General features: G+C 49.2%; 1 protein-coding gene across 3 annotated transcripts in view; it reads right to left on the bottom strand.

Annotated features, from left to right (window-relative positions):
- The window catches only part of myo5c (myosin VC), a 69961-nt gene that overhangs the window by 19111 nt on the left and 28872 nt on the right, over nt 1-21978 (bottom strand). For all 3 annotated transcript variants that reach the window (XM_064929149.1, XM_064929150.1, XM_064929151.1), the window contains exons 8-19: nt 18079-18186; nt 16818-16924; nt 14845-15110; nt 14013-14094; nt 12099-12239; nt 9690-9812; nt 9297-9380; nt 7045-7176; nt 6703-6800; nt 6257-6343; nt 5892-6003; nt 5418-5629 (exon numbers count right to left, since the gene is read on the bottom strand). In XM_064929149.1, the coding sequence (XP_064785221.1) occupies nt 5418-5629; nt 5892-6003; nt 6257-6343; nt 6703-6800; nt 7045-7176; nt 9297-9380; nt 9690-9812; nt 12099-12239; nt 14013-14094; nt 14845-15110; nt 16818-16924; nt 18079-18186 (1552 nt within the window). The remainder of the gene's footprint in view (nt 1-5417; nt 5630-5891; nt 6004-6256; nt 6344-6702; nt 6801-7044; nt 7177-9296; nt 9381-9689; nt 9813-12098; nt 12240-14012; nt 14095-14844; nt 15111-16817; nt 16925-18078; nt 18187-21978) is intronic.

Below are 21978 nucleotides of genomic sequence, written 5' to 3'. Positions count from 1 at the left end.
TGTTTTTGGTTGGATAGGTTTTTGCATTTTGTATCAAACAATTTGTCATTATTGTTAATTTTCTTAGGTTGTCTGCTTTAAATATTTTGATTTGATAGGGAAGCTGAAAGATCAAATATATGGTTTAGTCTTTCTACTGCCAAGTTCACACCTTCACTATTACAGTGAAATGTTTTGTCCAGGAAGTTGTCTACAAGGGATTGAATTTGTTGTTGCCTAGTTCTCTCTCTCTTTTTTGGTAGGTTTCCACACTAGTTTCCTTCCATCTATACATTAGCATCTCTTAATATTCTGCAGTTCTTTTGGCTTTGGTGCCTCATGATTGAGTATTGCTCTGTTCAGGTAGACTGTGATTTTGCTGTGATCTGTTAGTGGGCTGACTGAACGCTCAGAGACTCTGGGTTGAGGTCAGTGATAAAGTAGTCTACAGTGTTACTGCCAAGAGATGAGCTGTAGGTGTACCTACCATAAAAGTCTCCTCGAAGCCTAACAGACTATGTACGGACCCAGTGTGCGCGACAGAGCTGCAGGAGTTGTGACCTATTGTTGTTGGTTATGTTGTCGTAGTTGTGTCTAGGGGGGCATATGGGGGAGGGAGTACTGTCACCTCCAGGTAGGTTTTTGTCCCCCTGTGTGCAGAGTGTGTCAGGTTCTTGTCCAGTTCTGGCAATTAGGTCACCACAGACTAGTACATGTCCCTGGGCCTGGACATGGTTGATGTCCCCCTCCAGGATGGAGAAGCTGTCATCGTTAAAGTATGGGGATTCTATTGGGGGTAAATGTTGTTGGTAGCACACATGAGAAATGTTTCTCTGTTGAGATCATTTCTAGCCAGATGTAAAATGTTCCTGTTTTGACTAATTTAATAGTGGGTTAGGTCTGCTCTATACCAGATTAGCATATCCCCTGAGTGTCTTCCCCGTTTCACACCTGGTAGTTTAATGGATGGGACTACCAGCTCTCTCTAACCTAGAGGCCAGCCAGTGGGTTTGTCTCGTCTATACCATGTTTCTTGTAGGATGACTGTCTTTAAACAAGTCCAGGTTCCTGCTCTTTAGGCCAAAGCCAGATGACCTCTGACCTTGTATATTCCAGGATGAGATAGTAAAAGATTTGTGTTCCATAGTGTCTAGTGTTGCTTTTGTGTGGTTTAGGACCGGACCATTACAGTAAGAGTGAGCAGAGCATGTTGAGCATCTGATACATACATTGTATTGTGTTCCATAGTGTCTAGTGTTGGTTTAGGACCGTACCATTACAGTTTAGGACCGTACCATTAAATTATTCAGACCCCTTCCCCCTTTTCTAAAATTTTGTTACAGCATTATTCTAAAGTAGATTAACATTTGTCCTTCATCAATCTACACAAAATACCCCACAAAGTGAAAACATTTTTGCACATGTACTAAAAATCTAAATCAGAAAAACACTTATTTACAAAAGAATTCAGACCCTTTGCTATGAGCTCAGGTGCATCCTGTTTCCATTGATCATTCTTGAGATGTTTCTACAACTTGTTTGGAGTCCACCTGTGGTAAATTCAATTGATTGGACATGATTTGTCTATATAAAAAAGGTTCCACAATTGACAGTGCATGTCAGAGCAAAAATCAAGCCATGACGATGAAGGGATTGTCCGTAGAGCTCCGAGACATGATTGTGTTGAGGCACAGATCTGGGGAAGGGTACCAAAAAACTCCTGCAGCATTGAAGGTCCCCAAGAACACAGTGGCCTCCATCATTCTTAAATGGAAGAAGTTTGGAACCACCAAGACTCTTCCTAGAGCTGGCCGTCTGGCCAAACTGAGCAATCAGAGAAGGGTCTTGGTCAGGGAGGTGACCAAGTACACGATGGTCACTCTGACAGAGCTCCAGAGTTCCTATTTGGCGATGGGAGAACCTTCCAGAAGGACAACCATCTCTGCAGCACTCCACCAATCAGGCCTTTATGGTAGAGAAGTCACTCCTCAGTAAAAGGCACATGACAGTCCTCTTGGAGTTTGCCAACGGGCACCTAAAGACTCTCAGATGAGAAACAAGATTATCTGGTCTGATGAAACCAAGATTGAAATCTTTGGCCTGAATGCCAAGCGTCACATCTGGAGGAAACCTGGCACCATCCCTACGGTGAAGCATGGTGGTGGCAGCATCATGCTGTGGGAATGTTATTCAGTGGCAGAGACTAGGAGACGAGTCAGGATCGAGGGAAAGATGAACAGAGCAAAGTACAGAGAGATCCTTGATGAAAACCTGCTCCAGAGCGCTCGGGACCTTAGACTGGGGCAAAGGTTCATCTTCCAACAGGACAACGACCCTAAGCACACAGCCAAGACAACGCAGGAGTGGCTTCAGTCTCGGAATGTCCTTGAATGGCCCAGCCAGAGTCAGGACTTCAACCAGATCGAACATCTCTGGAGAGACCTGAAAATAGCTGTGCATCGACGTCCCCCCATCCAACCTGACAGATCTTGAGAGGATCTGCAGAGAATAAATGAGAGAAACTCCCCAAATACAGGTGTGCCAAGCTTGTAGCATCAAACCCAAGAAGACACAAGGCTGTAATCACTGCCAAAGGTGCTTCAACAAAGTACTGAGTAAAGGGTCTGAATACTTATGTAAATGTGACACTCACCGTATCCGTCTCTGTCTACTGCCTGTTGTAGTGGTTGTGAAGACACTCACCGTATCAGTCTACTGCCTGTTGTAGTGGTTGTGAAGACACTCACCGTATCAGTCTACTGTCTGTTGTAGTGGTTGTGAAGACACTCACCGTATCCGTCTACTGCCTGTTGTAGTGGTTGTGAAGACACTCACCGTATCAGTCTACTGTCTGTTGTAGTGGTTGTGAAGACACTCACCATATCCGTCTACTGTCTGTTGTAGTGGTTGTGAAGACACTCACCGTATCCGTCTCTGTCTACTGCCTGTTGTAGTGGTTGTGAAGACACTCATCCATATCAGTCTACTGTCTGTTGTAGTGGTTGTGAAGACACTCACCGTATCCGTCTGCTGCCTGTTGTAGTGGTTGTGAAGACACTCACCATATCCGTCTACTGTCTGTTGTAGTGGTTGTGAAGACACTCACCATATCAGTCTACTGTCTGTTGTAGTGGTTGTGAAGACACTCACCGTATCCGTCTACTGTCTGTTGTAGTGGTTGTGAAGACACTCACCATATCCGTCTACTGTCTGTTGTAGTGGTTGTGAAGACACTCACCATATCCGTCTACTGTCTGTTGTAGTGGTTGTGAAGACACTCACCATATCAGTCTACTGCCTGTTGTAGTGGTTGTGAAGACACTCACCATATCAGTCTACTGCCTGTTGTAGTGGTTGTGAAGACACTCACCATATCCGTCTACTGTCTGTTGTAGTGGTTGTGAAGACACTCACCATATCAGTCTACTGCCTGTTGTAGTGGTTGTGAAGACACTCACCGTATCCGTCTACTGCCTGTTGTAGTGGTTGTGAAGACACTCAGCGTATCAGTCTACTGCCTGTTGTAGTGGTTGTGAAGACACTCACCATATCCGTCTACTGTCTGTTGTAGTGGTTGTGAAGACACTCAGCGTATCAGTCTACTGTCTGTTGTAGTGGTTGTGAAGACACTCACCATATCCGTCTACTGTCTGTTGTAGTGGTTGTGAAGACACTCACCATATCAGTCTACTGCCTGTTGTAGTGGTTGTGAAGACACTCACCATATCAGTCTACTGTCTGTTGTAGTGGTTGTGAAGACACTCACCATATCAGTCTACTGCCTGTTGTAGTGGTTGTGAAGACACTCACCGTATCCGTCTACTGCCTGTTGTAGTGGTTGTGAAGACACTCACCATATCAGTCTACTGCCTGTTGTAGTGGTTGTGAAGACACTCAGCGTATCCGTCTACTGTCTGTTGTAGTGGTTGTGAAGACACTCACCATATCAGTCTACTGCCTGTTGTAGTGGTTGTGAAGACACTCACCGTATCCGTCTACTGTCTGTTGTAGTGGTTGTGAAGACACTCAGCGTATCAGTCTACTGTCTGTTGTAGTGGTTGTGAAGACACTCACCATATCAGTCTACTGCCTGTTGTAGTGGTTGTGAAGACACTCACCGTATCCGTCTACTGCCTGTTGTAGTGGTTGTGAAGACACTCACCATATCAGTCTACTGCCTGTTGTAGTGGTTGTGAAGACACTCACCGTATCCGTCTACTGTCTGTTGTAGTGGTTGTGAAGACACTCACCGTATCCGTCTACTGTCTGTTGTAGTGGTTGTGAAGACACTCAGCGTATCCGTCTACTGTCTGTTGTAGTGGTTGTGAAGACACTCAGCGTATCCGTCTACTGTCTGTTGTAGTGGTTGTGAAGACACTCAACATATCCGTCTACTGTCTGTTGTAGTGGTTGTGAAGACACTCACCATATCAGTCTACTGCCTGTTGTAGTGGTTGTGAAGACACTCACCATATCCGTCTACTGTCTGTTGTAGTGGTTGTGAAGACACTCACCATATCAGTCTACTGCCTGTTGTAGTGGTTGTGAAGACACTCACCGTATCCGTCTACTGCCTGTTGTAGTGGTTGTGAAGACACTCACCATATCAGTCTACTGCCTGTTGTAGTGGTTGTGAAGACACTCAGCGTATCCGTCTACTGTCTGTTGTAGTGGTTGTGAAGACACTCACCATATCAGTCTACTGCCTGTTGTAGTGGTTGTGAAGACACTCACCGTATCCGTCTACTGTCTGTTGTAGTGGTTGTGAAGACACTCAGCGTATCAGTCTACTGTCTGTTGTAGTGGTTGTGAAGACACTCAGCGTATCAGTCTACTGTCTGTTGTAGTGGTTGTGAAGACACTCACCGTATCCGTCTACTGTCTGTTGTAGTGGTTGTGAAGACACTCACCATATCAGTCTACTGTCTGTTGTAGTGGTTGTGAAGACACTCAGCGTATCAGTCTACTGTCTGTTGTAGTGGTTGTGAAGACACTCACCATATCAGTCTACTGTCTGTTGTAGTGGTTGTGAAGACACTCACCGTATCCGTCTACTGTCTGTTGTAGTGGTTGTGAAGACACTCACCATATCAGTCTACTGCCTGTTGTAGTGGTTGTGAAGGCACTCAGCATATCAGTCTACTGCCTGTTGTAGTGGTTGTGAAGACACTCAGCATATCAGTCTACTGCCTGTTGTAGTGGTTGTGAAGACACTCAGCATATCAGTCTACTGTCTGTTGTAGTGGTTGTGAAGACACTCAGCGTATCCGTCTACTGCCTGTTGTAGTGGTTGTGAAGACACTCACCGTATCCGTCTACTGTCTGTTGTAGTGGTTGTGAAGACACTCACCGTATCCGTCTACTGCCTGTTGTAGTGGTTGTGAAGACACTCACCGTATCCGTCTACTGTCTGTTGTAGTGGTTGTGAAGACACTCACCGTATCCGTCTCTGTCCGCGGACGTACTGCTGCAGGATGATGGCCGCCTCCCTCATACGGAGGAACGTCCTCCTGTGGCTCCACCCCCTCACATGCTTCTGGATGGTCACGCAGGCCCCTCGGAGACGGTCCAATCGCAACTTCTCCAAGTACGCCACCTGACCCGCTCGGAAGAAGATCTTGGTCCGGCCAAACTTGTACTGGTTGGAGTCCTGGGAGGGGAAAGCGGATGACGTCAGACACGATTGCAAAAAGGACCTTTATATAAAAGAACAGATCGACCAGATCACCAAGGAGACAGTTCAGCGTTGTGTTTTAAAGCACATGCACAACTCTTGCCTTTTCATCGATGTCAACGGGAGACTCAACTAATATTCTAAAAGTTAAGAACACAGATCAGAAGAGTGCTATAAAAAGCAAGCAGGGGGACGGGGGAAGGTTGACTCGTTTCTCCTGTATACGTTCAACCCTCACCTGAATCAGCCTCTGCAGCACCGTCCTACAAGTCTGCTTCTTGTCGGTGAGAACCAGCTCCTGTTGGCTCATCAGTATACTGTACCGGCTGTAGAACTCTATGTACGTCCACCTGACCAATCAGAACACAGTTCAGTTAATACAAAAGGTTAAGCTTGTAAGGACGGTTTCCCGGGACACATAAAAGTCCTGGACTAAAAAGCACTTTCAACAAAGACTCTCAAAAAAAAATTATTTTATTTTTTAAAAGGGCCATCATTTTTAGTCCAGGACTGATTAATCTGTACACGAGGAAACTGGCCCATAGATTTCACTGCTGTGTTACTGTTGGAAGTATGGAGGGGTGGATGCTGGTTTAGGATCACCTGGAGGGGTAGCTCTGAGCGCTGATGTGAATGGTCTCCAGGACTCCACACGCCCTCAGCTGCTGGACCACCCGCTTAGAGTCATACCTGACGAGACATAATGACACACTCTCGGGTGTTTCTCAATACGTCATCATGATATCCTAAACACACTCCGGGATATCTAGATGACGTATTGAGAAACACCCCCAACACACAAAGACTTCAGAATGAACCCTTTGAAGAGACCGAAGTACTGGAGTCTTGCCACAGATTTCAAGCCCCGTTTTAAACATAACGCAATATTAAACTACAAATACAGTCCAGAGCTCGTAAGAGATTGATCTCTCATGGGACAGGGCACAGTGACAACAGACTACAGTAGCAGAAGATCGTTTGCGGTTTTTATGACCTCAACCCTGACTGACGTAGAGTATCAAGTAGGTACCGTGCTCGGGCCTACTTACTCGAATGGCATCTTTTCCTCGTTGGGCTTGACGCAGCGTACGTAGTGAGGAGTGGTGGCGTTCAGCGTCTCCATCAGCAGGTACAGAGAACTGCGGAACTGGAAGGAAAAACAGTGTCACATACATAGAGAGGATACAGACAGAGACTTGTCTCACACGGTCCAAGCTCTATTACACATACAAATCGCAAAAAAGGTGGTCGGCTGAATGACTCATTTATCAATTTAAAAAATAAATAATTAAAAAAAATGTACATTATGTTGTTTAAATGATAAGTATAGTAATTCTATTTGTGTTTATGGTTTTCTTCTCTAAGCGATGTAAACATGATTGGTCACCTACCTTCTCACCCACGGTGGTCCTGAGATTCTTATTGGTTGGCTTCACCCCCGGTCGGGCAGGCCTCACTTTAATGCCTTTACTGCCCATTCCGCCTGGCTCCTCCTCCAGGAAGAAGTTGGCCAGGAGAGGAAACTGATAGTGTCAGGGAATAGAATGAGTCATACATAACAGTCCAGTATGTGTAACCGTTTTGCTTCCCTTCCTTCCCCTCGCCCCTACCTGGGCTCGAACCGGGGACCCTCTGCACACAATCAACAACAGCCCCCCACGAAGCATCGTTACCCCATCGCTCCACAAAAGTCTCGGCCCTTGCAGAGCAAAGGGGGAACAACTACTTCCAAGGTCTCAGAGCGAGTGACGTCACCGATTGAAAAACTATTAGCGTGCACCACCGCTAACTAGCTAGCCATTTCACATCGGTTACACTGGGTTCAAACAAGATATGTTTAAAACATGTAATAAGACTAGCATGTAGAGTGTGCAACTTTATTTTAAGTAAACATGAAATAGACATGAAATGGGCACATCTTGGTTCCTGGAGCTAAGACCCTGTACTACGGTGAAGGATTTCAGCCAATGAGGACGGCTGCTGCTGTCGTAGTGCACATGACACCAGAAGAGGACTAGCCACCCCACATAGCCTGGTTCCTCTCTAGGCTTCTTCCTAGGTTCTGTCCTTTCTAGGGAGTTTTTCCTAGCCACCGTGCTTCTACACCTGCATTGCTTGCTGTTTGGGGTTTTAGGCTGGGTTTCTGTACAGCACTTTGAGATATCAGCTGATGTACGAAGGGCTATATAAATACATTTGATTTGATTTGAAATTAGATTTAAAAAAAAGAGTAAATCAGAACTAATGAAACAGGGTTTTATGGAGCTGAGCCCACACCCCTAAAAGGCCTGAAAAGCCTCCAATTATATCTGGTGCCATGCTGAGTCGCAGCTGTGAAACGTTTCAGCTCTTAATACTAGTGCCACTCGGTTGGCCTGCCTTTAAATACTAGTGCCACTCGGTTGGCCTGCCTTTAAATACTAGTGCCACTCGGTTGGCCTGCCTTTAAATACTAGTGCCACTCGGTTGGCCTGCCTTTAAATACTAGTGCCACTCGGTTGGCCTGCCTTTAAATACTAGTGCCACTCTGTTGGCCTGCCTTTAAATACTACTGCCACTCGGTTGGCCTGCCTTTAAATACTACTGCCACTCGGTTGGCCTGCCTTTAATTACTTTGGTCCCAGCTCTCTGCAGGTCATTCACTAGGTCCCCCCATGTGGTTCTGGGATTTTTGCTCACCGTTCTTGTGATCATTTTGACCCCACAGGGTGAGATCTTGCGTGGAGCCCCAGATCGAGGGAGATTATCAGTGGTCTTGTATGCCTTCCATTTCCTAATAATTGCTCCCACAGTTGATTTCTTCAAACCAAGCTGCTTACCTATTGCAGATTCAGTCTTCCCAGCCTGGTTGCAGGTCTACAATTTTGTTTCTGGTGTCCTTTGACAGCTCTTTGGTCTTGGCCATAGTGAGTTTGGAGTGTGATTTTTTTGAGGTTGTGGACAGGTGTCTTTTATACTGATAACAAGTTCAAACAGGTGCCATTAATACAGTTAACGAGTGGACAGAGGAGCCTCTTAAAGAAGAAGTTAAAGGTCTGTGAGAGCAAGAAATCTTGCTTGTTTGTAGGTGACCAAATACTTATTTTCCACCCTAATTTGCAAATAAATTCATTTAAAAAACCTATGTGATTTTCTGGATTTTTTTTCTCATTTTGTCTGTCATGGTTGAAGTGTACCTATGATGAAAATTACAGGTCTCTCATCTTTTTAATTGGGAGAACTCCTTTATTGGGGGTGTCTTGCTAATTGCCTATAATTTCCACCTGTTGTCTATTCCATTGGCACAACAGCATGTGACATTTATTGTCAATCAGTGTTGCTTCCTAAGTGGACAGTTTGATTTCACATAAGTGTGATTGACTTGGAGTTACATTGTGTTGTTTAAGTGTTCCCTTTATTTTTTTGAGCAGTGTGTGTGTGTGTGTGTGTGTGTGTGTGTGTGTGTGTGTGTGTGTGTGTGTGTGTGTATAGGTTTTGTGTGTGTGTTTAATGTGCATTTTATATTGTATTATACAGGACCCATTTGGAAAAGAGACTTAGGTCTAAATAAGTCTTCCCTATCAAAATAAAGGTTAAATAAATACAAATAAAAATGTAATAAGCATGTTAAGAAACACACTGAGAAGGAGAGGTCAGTCCATACCTTACTGGTTCTCATGGTGTCTATCAGCTCTTCATACAGTGTGTCTCTGTTCTTCTCTAGAAAGCCCCAGCACTGATATTCTACCTGTATTGGCACAACACAGATTTTCAAAGCAAAGCCACAGATTTGAGGTATGTAATTGGTGAACAAAAAAAATATATATTTTCCTTTACAAATGAATGAAAAAAAATTTAAAAAAAATTATATATATATTATAAAAACATAATAAATTGGATGTAAAATAAACAGAGGTGAATTCCATTGAAATGTAGTCACTTCAGGAAGTAAACTGACATTCCAATTGCTTCCTGAAATGACGGAGTTGAAATGGAATTCAGTCCAACCCTGCGAAGTTCCACTGTAATATAAAAGTGACATGGAGTGTGACCGTACCTTGTCAGCAAAGTGTTGGATGATGAAGGCTTCGTTAGACATCCTGGGCTTCTCAAACAGAGGGTTGTCAGCCAGGTAGTTATACAGCTTCTGAAGCCAGTTCTGATCTGTACCCTGGGGGAACTGGAGAGCGAGCGCCAGAGAGAGCGAGCGCCAGAGAGAGCGAGCGCCAGAGAGAGCGAGCGCCAGAGAGAGAGCGAATAAGCAAATAGCAATAAGGCACCTCAGCGGTTTGTGGTTCACGGCCAATAAACCACAGCTAAGGGCTGTATCCCGGCACTCCACATTACGTTGTGCATAAGAACATCCCTTAGCTGTGGTATATTGGCCCCTCACTCTTTATTGCTTAATTATACCATGGCATTGTTGAATACTTGTTTCTGATTGGCTTGAAGGGCATTCTAGAGCATGCATAATTTCAAAACTGAAAGCGCGAACCAGCGCATTTAATCACGGCATGGTGACTGGGAATATGGTTGAATACAGTGTAGTTATTCCCTCCGCAAGGCAATCAAACAGACAAAATGTCAGTACAGAGACAAAGTGGAGTCGCAATTCAATGGCTCAGACACTAGACGTATGTGGCAAGGTCTATAGACAATCACGGACTACAAAGGGAAAACCAGCCACGTCGAGGACATCGACGTCTTGCTTCCGGACAAGTTAAATGCCTTCTTCACCCGCTTTGAGGATAACACAGTGCCACCGACGCGGCCCGCTCCCAAGGACTGTGGCCGATGTGAGTAAGACATTTAAACATGTTAACCCTCGCAAGGCTGCTGGCCCAGACGGCATCTCTAGCCACGTCCTCAGAGCATTAGCAGACCAGCTGGCTGGCGTGTTTACGGACATATTCCCTCTCGCCCTATCCCAGTCTGCTGTCCCCACATGCTTCAAGATGGCCACCACTGTTCCTGTACCGAAGAACTAAATGACTACCGCCCCATAGCACTCACTTCTGTCATCATGAAGTGCTTTGAAAGACTAGTCAAGGATCATATCACCTCCACCTTGCTGGCCACCCTAGACACACCCCAATAGATCCACAGACGATGCAATCAACATCGCACTGCCCTATCCCATCTGGACAAGAGGAATACCTACATAAGAATACTGTTCGTTGACAATAGCTCAGCCTTCAACACCATAGTACCCTCCAAGCTCATCATTAAGCTGGAGACCCTGGGTCTGAACTCCGCCCTGTGCAACTGGGTCCTGGACTTCCTGACGGGCTGCCCCCAGGTGGCCAAACTTTTACAAATCGAGAGGATCCTGTTGGGCTGTATCACCGCCTGGTATGGCAACTACACCGCCCGCAACCGCAGGGCTCTCCAGAGGGTGGTGCACAACACATCACCGGGGGCAAACTACCTGCACTCCAGGACACCTACACCACCCGATGTCACAGGAAGGCCAAAAAGATCATCAAGGACAACAACCACCCTGAGCCACTGCCTGTTCACCCCGCTATCATCCAGAAGGCGAGGTCAGTACAGGTGCATCATAGCTGGGACTGAGAGACTGAAAAACAGCTTCTATCTCAAGGCCATCAGATTGTTAAATAGCCATCACTAGCACATTAGAGGCTGCTGCCCAATATACATGAACTTGAAATCACTGACCACTTTAATAAATGTATCACTAGTCACTTTAATAATGTTTCTATACTGTATTCTGTATCTTAGCCTATGCCGCTCTGACATTGCTCATCCAAATATTTATATATTCTTAATTCCATTCCTTTACTTTAGATTGTGTGCATTGTTTGATATTACTTGTTAGGTATTACTGCACTGTTGGAGCTAGAAACACAAGCATTTCGCTACACCCACAATAACATCTGCTTAACACGTGTATGTGACAAATCAAATTTGATATTTACAAGGTAGAACTAAATGGCTTTAGTTCATTCTTCATTCTCACATGTTTGAGCTTCTTTTGAAAGTAAAAGTCAAACTGAAAACATTTTTTGTTGAATTAGATTTCTATAACGGTAAGCTCGGACCGATGGTTTGGTTAGCTGAGCTAGCAAGTCTGTTTGGTTACCACGGCAACTACTGTAGCTATCTAGTAAACAAGCTAGCTACTTCAGTGGCTGTTGAACACATTTCTACCTGCAAATTAACACATTTCTAGAGGTAAATGTGTTAAATTATAGCCATGGTATAAAAGGGATAATCGGGTCAACTCGGGTCTCTATTCGTTCTGTGGGAAAATAATGCCACTCCATGGAAGGTCAGTTTTTCCTACTCCACTAAGCGCGTCGAGGAACACACCTTCCACGTCGTTCCTTACAACGCATAGACAACGCATAGAGCCCCAAGTTAATTAGCCCTTTCATATTTCACACTGTCCTGTCATACAAAAAAAACTATACACATCCTTGTTAAATACATAAATTAGTCTCACCAGACATTCTTCATCTAGAAGGTCCAGGATGCCCATCTTAGCTTCAATCAGGTCAATGACCGGCTGGTTGTCATAGAAGTCTATCAGAGTCCAGGGAATATCCTCCTTCATGTACTCCTCCTGCTCCAGCTTGAACACATGCTGATACAGGAAACAGCAGAAACTATATATTTATTTTATTTTATTTCACCTTTATTTAACCAGGTAGGCTAGTTGAGAACAAGTTCTCATTTACAACTGCGACCTGGCCAAGATAAAGCATAGCTGTGTGCACAGACAACAGAGTTACACATGGAGTAAACAATTAACAAGTCAATAACACAGTACAAAAAAAGGGGAGTCTATATACATTGTGTGCAAAAGGCATTAGGAGGTAGGCGAATAATTACAATTTAGCAGATTAACACTGGAGTGATAAATGATCAGATGGTCATGTACAGGTAGAGATATTGGTGTGCAAAAGAGCAGAAAAGTAAATAAATAAAAACAGTATGGGGATTAGGTGAAAATGGGTGGGCTATTTACCAATAGACTTATACAGCTGCAGCGATCGGTTAGCTGCTCAGATAGCAGATGTTTGAAGTTGGTGAGGGAGATAAAAGTCTCCAACTTCAGGGATTTTTGCAATTCGTTCCAGTCACAGGCAGCAGAGTACTGGAACGAAAGGCGGCCAAATGAGGTGTTGGCTTTAGGGATGATCAGTGAGATACACCTGCTGGAGCGCCTGCTACGGATGGGTGTTGCCATCGTGACCAGTGAACTGAGATAAGGCGGAGCTTTACCTAGCATGGACTTGTAGATGACCTGGAGCCAGTGGGTCTGGCGACGAATATGTAGCGAGGGCCAGCCGACTAGAGCATACAAGTCGCAGTGGTGGGTGGTATAAGGTGCTTTAGTGACAAAACAGATGGCACTGTGATAAACTGCATCCAGTTTGCTGAGTAGAGTGTTGGAAGCAATTTTGTAGATGACATCACCGAAGTCGAGGATCGGTAGGATAGTCAGTTTTACTAGGGTAACTTTGGCGGCGTGAGTGATGGAGGCTTTGTTGCGGAATAGAAAGCCGACTCTAGATTTGATTTTAGATTGGAGATGTTTGATATGAGTCTGGAAGGAGAGTTTACAGTCTAGCCAGACACCTAGGTACTTATAGATGTCCACATATTCAAGGTTGGAACCATCCAGGGTGGTGATGCTAGTCGGGCATGCGGGTGCAGGCAGCGATCGGTTGAAAAGCATGCATTTGGTTTTACTAGCGTTTAAGAGCAGTTGGAGGCCACGGAAGGAGTGTTGTATGGCATTGAAGCTCGTTTGGAGGTTAGATAGCACAGTGTCCAAGGACGGGCCGGAAGTATATAGAATGGTGTCGTCTGCGTAGAGGTGGATCAGGGAATCGCCCGCAGCAAGAGCAACATCATTGATATATACAGAGAAAAGAGTCGGCCCGAGAATTGAACCCTGGGGAACCCCCATAGAGACTGCCAGAGGACCGGACAGCAAGCCCTCCGATTTGACACACTGAACTCTGTCTGCAAAGTAATTGGTGAAACAGGCAAGGCAGTAATCCGAAAAACCGAGGCTACTGAGTCTGCCGATAAGAATATGGTGATTGACAGAGTCGAAAGCCTTGGCAAGGTCGATGAAGAAGGCTGCACAGTACTGTCTTTTATCGATGGCGGTTATGATATCGTTGAGTACCTTGAGTGTGGCTGAGGTGCACCTGTGACCGGCTCGGAAACCAGATTGCGCAGCGGAGAAGGTACGGTGGGATTCGAGATGGTCAGTGACCTGTTTGTTGACTTGGCTTTCGAAGACCTTAGATAGGCAGGGCAGGATGGACTTCGTAATCCCTGAACCCAGTACCATCTCGAGTGGCTGTAGCTACTGGAGTCTGTGTCACTAGAGAATACATACCAAGTTGAACTGTTGTTGCAGTTTCTCGTTAGCGTAGTTGATGCAAAACTGTTCAAAACTGTTGATGTCGAATGTTTCAAAGCTGGAAAAGAGGAGCCAAAATGGAGTGAAAATAACATATATGATGATGAATACACTATGCAGTACAACTATCCTACAGTTGTAATATATAGTACACTATACAGTACAACTATCTTACGGTTAATATACAGTACAACTATCCTACAGTTAATATACAGTACACTATGCAGTACAACTATCCTAGTTAATATACAGTACACTATGCAGTACAACTATCCTACAGTTAATATTCAGTACAACTATCCTACAGTTAATATACAATACAACTATCCTACAGTTAATATGCAGTACAACTATCCTACAGTTAATATGCAGTACAACTATCCTACAGTTAATATACAGTACAACTATCCTACAGTTAATATACAGTACAACTATCCTACAGTTAATATATAGTACAACTATCCTACAGTTAATATACAGTACACTATTCAGTACAACTATCCTACAGTTAATATACAGTACAACTATCCTACAGTTAATATACAGTACACTATGCAGTACAACTATCCTACAGTTAATATACAGTACACTATGCAGTACAACTATCCTACAGTTAATATGCAGTACAACTATCCTACAGTTAATATACAGTACAACTATCCTACAGTTAATATATAGTACAACTATCCTACAGTTAATATAACCGACACCAATGTATTTTCGGAGAAGGTTTTAAAACGATCGTGATATTAAAATATCTTGGTGAATAAAAGCGTCTCCGTTGCGACGTCACGTATTCACACATTACCCGTAGATATCCAGGACACCTATGAAGGAGTGCTGCTTCCCCGGGACCCGCAGCGCTGCGTTGATCTTCTGAATGACGCAGTCGAACAGGTGGGCGTAGATCTGCTTGGCGAGGGCGTCTCTGGCGTTCGTCGCCCGCTTGCTGGTGACCGGCTTCACCACCGTCTCTGCCACCATGACGAAGCGGCGGTGGCACAGCCAACGGGTAACACCGTCAGGACTGACCCCGAGAAGGTCGCTAAAGGCTGCTATGTGGGGATCACTGGACTGGAGGGAGGGAGAGGGAAGGGAGGGGGATGGAGAGGGAGGGAGGGGGATGGATGGAGAGGGAGGGAGGGGGATGGAGAGGGAGGGAGGGGGATGGAGAGGGGGATGGAGAGGGAGGGGGAGTTAGGGGGAGGGGGAAGGAGAGGGAGGGGGAAGGAGAGGGAGGGGGATGGAGAGGGAGGGGGATGGAGAGGGAGGGGGATGGAGAGGGAGGGGGAGGGAGAGGGAGGGGGAGGGGGATGGAGAGGGAGGGGGATGGAGAGGGAGGGGGATGGAGAGGGAGGGGGATGGAGAGGGAGGGGGATGGAGAGGGAGGGGGATGGAGAGGGAGGGGGATGGAGAGGGAGGGGGATGGAGAGGGAGGGGGATGGAGAGGGAGGGGGATGGAGAGGGAGGGGGATGGAGAGGGAGGGGGATGGAGAGGGAGGGGGATGGAGAGGGAGGGGGATGGAGAGGAGAGGGGAGGTGGAGATGGAAGGAGGGGAGGGAGGGAGAGGAGGAAGAGATGGAGAGGGTTGGTTTTCAGTTACTAATAAAGAATTTCCTTGATATTTGTAGGTGGATCGCTACGGTCACCTACGACCCAGATGACACCTTGGCTTTTCTGGGTCCATGGTACCGACCGGGTCTTTTGAGTATGTTATGGTTGTAAAAAAGTGGTCATCAACCTTTTGAGTCAAGATCACTTTCTGAGTCAAAATACAGGCTGAGATCTACCACTCTGATTTTGTTTATTAACATGACTTGTAAATGTAAGCCTATGAAACATTAACCAATTAAAAACCGTTCTGTTGCAATGAGGTTTGTGCAGTAAGCTATAGGCTCAATACATTAACACCACATACTGGCTTTGCTTGAATTCACCTGACAATGCATTGTTGTTCGGGACATTTTTCCCCAATTATATTTCCAAATGTTGAGGTAGGATATATGATCACACCGGTAATAGCTTTGTTGTTGTATTACTTGTGAGGCACAGCTGAGTGAGCAGACATTTAAAATAATTAGCTTTTTATTTTACTAGGCTGATGGTGCCTGTATCTGAGGGTCAGTCTCAGCAGACAGAGGGAGAGAGCAGCAGACAGAGGGAGAGAGCAGCAGACAGAGGGAGAGAGCAGCAGACAGAGGGAGAGAGCAGCAGACAGAGGGAGAGAGCAGCAGACAGAGGGAGAGAGCAGCAGACAGAGGGAGAGAGCAGCAACAGAGGGAGAGAGCAGCAACAGAGGGAGAGAGCAGCAACAGAGGGAGAGAGCAGCAACAGAGGGAGAGAGCAGCAACAGAGGGAGAGAGCAGCAACAGAGGGAGAGAGCAGCAACAGAGGGAGAGAGCAGCAACAGAGGGAGAGAGCAGCAACAGAGGGAGAGAGCAGCAACAGAGGGAGAGAGCAGCAACAGAGGGAGAGAGCAGCAACAGAGGGAGAGAGCAGCAACAGAGGGAGAGAGCAGCAACAGAGGGAGAGAGCAGCAACAGTTTGCCCACCTGGCGCGACACCAATAAAAAAAAATAGAAATAGAAAAAAATATAATTTTTTACAGCAATGTTTGGGATCGACTAGAAATGCCTTGGAGATCAAGAAGTCGATGGTGACCCACTGGTTGGTGACCACCGGTTGGTTGGTATAAAGGGTTTTGAGGTCACACCGGGTTGGATTTCCACTCTGTCACATCAAGCCAATGTTTTCCCGTGAAAAACGTAAGTTACACTTACACTAATTGATGACCTGTCTGATCCAACGTTTCTGATCTCTACATTTCCCAGGTGTAGAATCCCAGCCAGCACCTTGAACACATCAGCCTGGAAGTCCTTGGTTAACCCTACAGGGAGGACAGAGAACAGTCAGGGGAATAACACTGCATCCTGCAGACATAACATAAGGACTTCATAACCCATACATAAGACAGGGGAATAACACTGCATCCTGCAGACATACCTACATAAGGACTTCATAACACATACATAAGACAGGGGAATAACACTGCATCCTGCAGACATACCTACATAAGGACTTCATAACCCATACATAACCCATTCATAAGACAGGGGAATAACACTGCATTCTGCAGACATACCTACATAAGGACTTCATAACACATACATAAGACAGGGGAATAACACTGCATTCTGCAGACATACCTACATAAGGACTTCATAACACATACATACCCCATTCATAAGACAGGGGAATAACACTGCATTCTGCAGACATACCTACATAAGGACTTCATAACCCATACATAAGACAGGGGAATAACACTGCATTCTGCAGACATACCTACATAAGGACTTCATAACACATACATAAGACAGGGGAATAACACTGCATTCTGCAGACATACCTAGGTGAATAGCGAGTTAAAGAAATCCATTGATATTTTAGTAATTTAATATCCGCTCTTATCCAGACACACAATCCGTTCAGTCAACTTAATTTATTAAGTAAACAACCACCATCCCTGCAAGCAAAATATTATGCAATATTAGGTCTCCAACTACAAATGCATGGTCATCAAATGTCTGATAACAGTACCTGTTGATCTGAGCAGTGAGCGGCCAACAACAGAGCGGTGGCCAACAACAGAGCGGCGGCCAACAACAGAGCGGCGGCCAACAACAGAGCGGCGGCCAACAACAGAGCGGCGGCCAACAACAGAGCGGCGGCCAACAGCGGCGGCCACAGAGCGGCGGCCAACAACAGAGCGGCGGCCAACAACAGAGCGGCGGCCAACAACAGAGCGGCGGCCAACAACAGAGCGGCGGCCAACAACAGAGCGGCGGCCAACAACAGAGCGGCGGCCAACAACAGAGCGGCGGCCAACAACAGAGCGGCGGCCAACAACAGAGCGGCGGCCAACAACAGAGCGGCGGCCAACAACAGCGCGGCGAACAACAACAGCGCGGCGAACAACAGCGCGGCGAACAACAGCGCGGCGAACAACAGCGCGGCGAACAACAGAGCGATGTCTCTCACCCAACAGAGAGAAGGTCCTGCGTGTCTCCTCCATGTCCTTCCTATCGTCCACTCCCTCGATAGCAGTCTCTCCTCCCATACTGGTGTACCTGAACTCATCTGCCCTCACTGGAGAGACAAGCACACAGACACACGTCCATTAGCACGTTATTGACCCCATACACAGGATGTCAGTGTAACTACTGACTCATCTGGTTGAACAACGGTGAAAGACAAATAAATAATTCATTAATTGAGATGATGACTTTCATGGCCAAGTCAGAGGCCGTATCTGTCGTCCCTCCCTCTCTCTCTAGGGGCCGTATCTGTCGTCCCTCCCTCCCCCTCTAGGGGCCGTATCTGTCGTCCCTCCCTCCCCCTCTAGGGGCCGTATCTGTCGTCCCTCCCTCCCCCTCTAGGGTCCGTATCTGTCGTCCCTCCCTCCCCCTCTAGGGTCCGTATCTGTCCTCCCTCCCTCCCCTCTAGGGTCCGTATCTGTCGTCCCTCCCCTCCCCCTCTAGGGGCCGTATCTGTCGTCCCTCCCTCCCCTCTAGGGGCCGTATCTGTCGTCCCTCCCTCCCCCTCTAGGGGCCGTATCTGTCGTCCCTCCCTCCCCCTCTAGGGTCCGTATCTGTCGTCCCTCCCTCCCCCTCTAGGGTCCGTATCTGTCGTCCCTCCCTCCCCCTCTAGGGTCCGTATCTGTCGTCCCTCCCTCCCCCTCTAGGGGCCGTATCTGTCGTCCCTCCCTCCCCCTCTAGGGGCCGTATCTGTCGTCCCTCCCTCCCCTCTAGGGGCCGTATCTGTCGTCCCTCCCTCCCCCTCTAGGGGCCGTATCTGTCGTCCCTCCCTCCCCCTCTAGGGGCCGTATCTGTCGTCCCTCCCTCCCCCTCTAGGGGCCGTATCTGTCGTCCCTCCCTCCCCCCTCTAGGGTCCGTATCTGTCGTCCCTCCCTCCCCTCTAGGGTCCGTATCTGTCGTCCCTCCCTCCCCTCTAGGGTCCGTATCTGTCGTCCCTCCCTCCCCTCTAGGGTCCGTATCTGTCGTCCCTCCCTCCCCCTCTAGGGTCCGTATCTGTCGTCCCTCCCTCCCCTCTAGGGGCCGTATCTGTCGTCCCTCCCTCCCCCTCTAGGGGCCGTATCTGTCGTCCCTCCCTCCCCCTCTCGGGGCCGTATCTGTCGTCCCTCCCTCCCCCTCTCGGGGCCGTATCTGTCGTCCCTCCCTCCCCCTCTCGGGGCCGTATCTGTCGTCCCTCCCTCCCCCTCTCGGGGCCGTATCTGTCGTCCCTCCCTCCCCTCTCGGGCCGTATCTGTCCTCCCTCCCTCCCCCTCTCGGGTCCGTATCTGTCGTCCCTCCCTCCCCCTCTCGGGGCCGTATCTGTCGTCCCTCCCTCCCCCTCTCGGGGCCGTATCTGTCGTCCCTCCCTCCCCCTCTCGGGGCCGTATCTGTCGTCCCTCCCTCCCCCTCTCGGGGCCGTATCTGTCCTCCCTCCCTCCCCCTCTCGGGGCCGTATCTGTCCTCCCTCCCTCTCCCTCTCGGGGCCGTATCTGTCCTCCCTCCCTCTCCCCTCCCTCTCGGGCCGTATCTGTCCTCCCTCCCTCTCCCTCTCGGGGCCGTATCTGTCCTCCCTCCCTCTCCCTCTCGGGGCCGTATCTGTCCTCCCTCCCTCTCCCTCTCGGGGCCGTATCTGTCCTCCCTCCCTCTCCCTCTCGGGGCCGTATCTGTCCTCCCTCCCTCTCCGTATCTCGGGGCCGTCCCCCTCTGTCCTCCCTGTCCTCCCTCCCTCCCTCTCGGGGCCGTATCTGTCCTCCCTCCCTCTCCCTCTCGGGGCCGTATCTGTCCTCCCTCCCTCCCTCTCCTCTCGGGGCCGTATCTGTCCTCCCCCTCCCTCTCCCTCTCGGGCCGTATCTGTCCTCCCTCCCTCCCTCTCCCTCTCGGGGCCGTATCTGTCCTCCCTCCCTCTCCCTCTCTAGCCGTATCTGTCCTCCCTCCCTCTCCCTCTCGGGGCCGTATCTGTCCTCCCTCCCTCTCCCTCTAGGGGCCGTATCTGTCCTCCCTCCCCCCTCTCCCTCTAGGGCCGTATCTGTCCTCCCCCTCCCTCTCCCTCTCGGGGCCGTATCTGTCCTCCCTCCCTCTCCCTCTAGGGCCGTATCTGTCCTCCCTCCCTCTCCCTCTAGGGCCGTATCTGTCCTCCCTCCCTCCCCTCTAGGGGCCGTATCTGTCCTCCCTCCTCCCTCCTCTCCCTCTAGGGGCCGTATCTGTCCTCCCTCCCTCCCTCCCTCTAGGGGCCGTATCTGTCCTCCCTCCCTCCCTCCCCTCTAGGGGCCGTATCTGTCCTCCCTCCCTCTCCCTCTAGGGGCCGTATCTGTCCTCCCTCCCTCCCTCTCCCTCTAGGGGCCGTATCTGTCCTCCCTCCCTCCCTCTCCCTCTAGGGGCCGTATCTGTCCTCCCTCCCCCTCCCTCTCCCCTCTCCCTCTAGGGGCCGTATCTGTCCTCCCTCCCCCTCCCTCTCCCTCTAGGGGCCGTATCTGTCCTCCCTCCCTCCCTCTCCCTCTAGGGCCGTATCTGTCCTCCCTCCCTCCCTCTCCTCCCTCCCTCTAGGGGCCGTATCTGTCCTCCCTCCCTCCCTCTCCCTCTAGGGGCCGTATCTGTCCTCCCTCCCTCCCTCCCTCCCCGTATCTCTAGGGGCCGTATCTGTCCTCCCTCCCCTCTCCCTCTAGGGGCCGTCTGTCCTCCCTCCCTCTAGGGGCCGTATCTGTCCTCCCTCCCTCCCTCTAGGGGCCGTATCTGTCCTCCCTCCCTCTCCCTCTAGGGCCGTATCTGTCCTCCCTCCCTCCCTCTCCCTCTAGGGCCGTATCTGTCCTCCCTCCCTCCCTCTCCCTCTAGGGGCCGTATCTGTCCTCCCTCCCTCCCTCTCCCTCTAGGGGCCGTATCTGTCCTCCCTCCCTCCCTCTCCCTCTAGGGGCCGTATCTGTCCTCCCTCCCTCTCCTCTAGGGGCCGTATCTGTCCTCCCTCCCTCTCCCTCTAGGGGCCGTATCTGTCCTCCCTCCCTCCCTCTCCCTCTAGGGGCCGTATCTGTCCTCCCTCCCTCCCTCTCCCTCTAGGGGCCGTATCTGTCCTCCCTCCCTCCCTCCCTCTAGGGGCCGTATCTGTCCTCCCTCCCTCTAGGGGCCGTATCTGTCCTCCCTCCCTCTAGGGGCCGTATCTGTCCTCCCTCTCCCTCTAGGGGCCGTATCTGTCCTCCCTCCCTCCCTCTCCCTCTAGGGGCCGTATCTGTCCTCCCTCCCTCCCTCTCCCTCTAGGGGCCGTATCTGTCCTCCCCCCCTCCCTCTCCCTCTAGGGGCCGTATCTCCCTCCTCCCTCCCTCCCTCCCTCTAGGGGCCGTATCTGTCCTCCCTCCCCTCTAGGGGCCGTATCTGTCCTCCCTCCCTCTCCCTCTAGGGGCCGTATCTGTCCTCCCTCCCTCCCTCTCCCTCTAGGGCCGTATCTGTCCTCCCTCCCTCCCTCTCCCTCTAGGGGCCGTATCTGTCCTCCCTCCCTCCCTCCCTCCCTCCCTCTAGGGGCCGTATCTGTCCTCCCTCCCTCCCTCTCCCTCTAGGGGCCGTATCTGTCCTCCCTCCCTCCCTCTCCCTCTAGGGGCCGTATCTGTCCTCCCTCCCTCCCTCTCCCTCTAGGGGCCGTATCTGTCCTCCCTCCCTCCCTCTCCCTCTAGGGGCCGTATCTGTCCTCCTCCCTCCCTCTCCCTCTAGGGGCCGTATCTGTCCTCCCTCCCCTCTAGGGCCTCTGTCCTCCCTCCCTCTAGGGCCGTATCTGTCCTCCCTCCCCCTCTAGGGGCCGTATCTGTCCTCCCTCTCCCTCTAGGGCCGTATCTGTCCTCCCTCCCTCCCTCTCCCTCTAGGGGCCGTATCTGTCCTCCCTCCCTCC

The sequence above is a fragment of the Oncorhynchus masou genome, chromosome 22 (genome assembly GCF_036934945.1).
Source record: "Oncorhynchus masou masou isolate Uvic2021 chromosome 22, UVic_Omas_1.1, whole genome shotgun sequence".
Lineage (NCBI taxonomy): Eukaryota > Metazoa > Chordata > Actinopteri > Salmoniformes > Salmonidae > Oncorhynchus > Oncorhynchus masou.
Note: the sequence above shows the minus strand (reverse complement) of the source record. Positions and strands in the feature narration are given on the sequence as shown.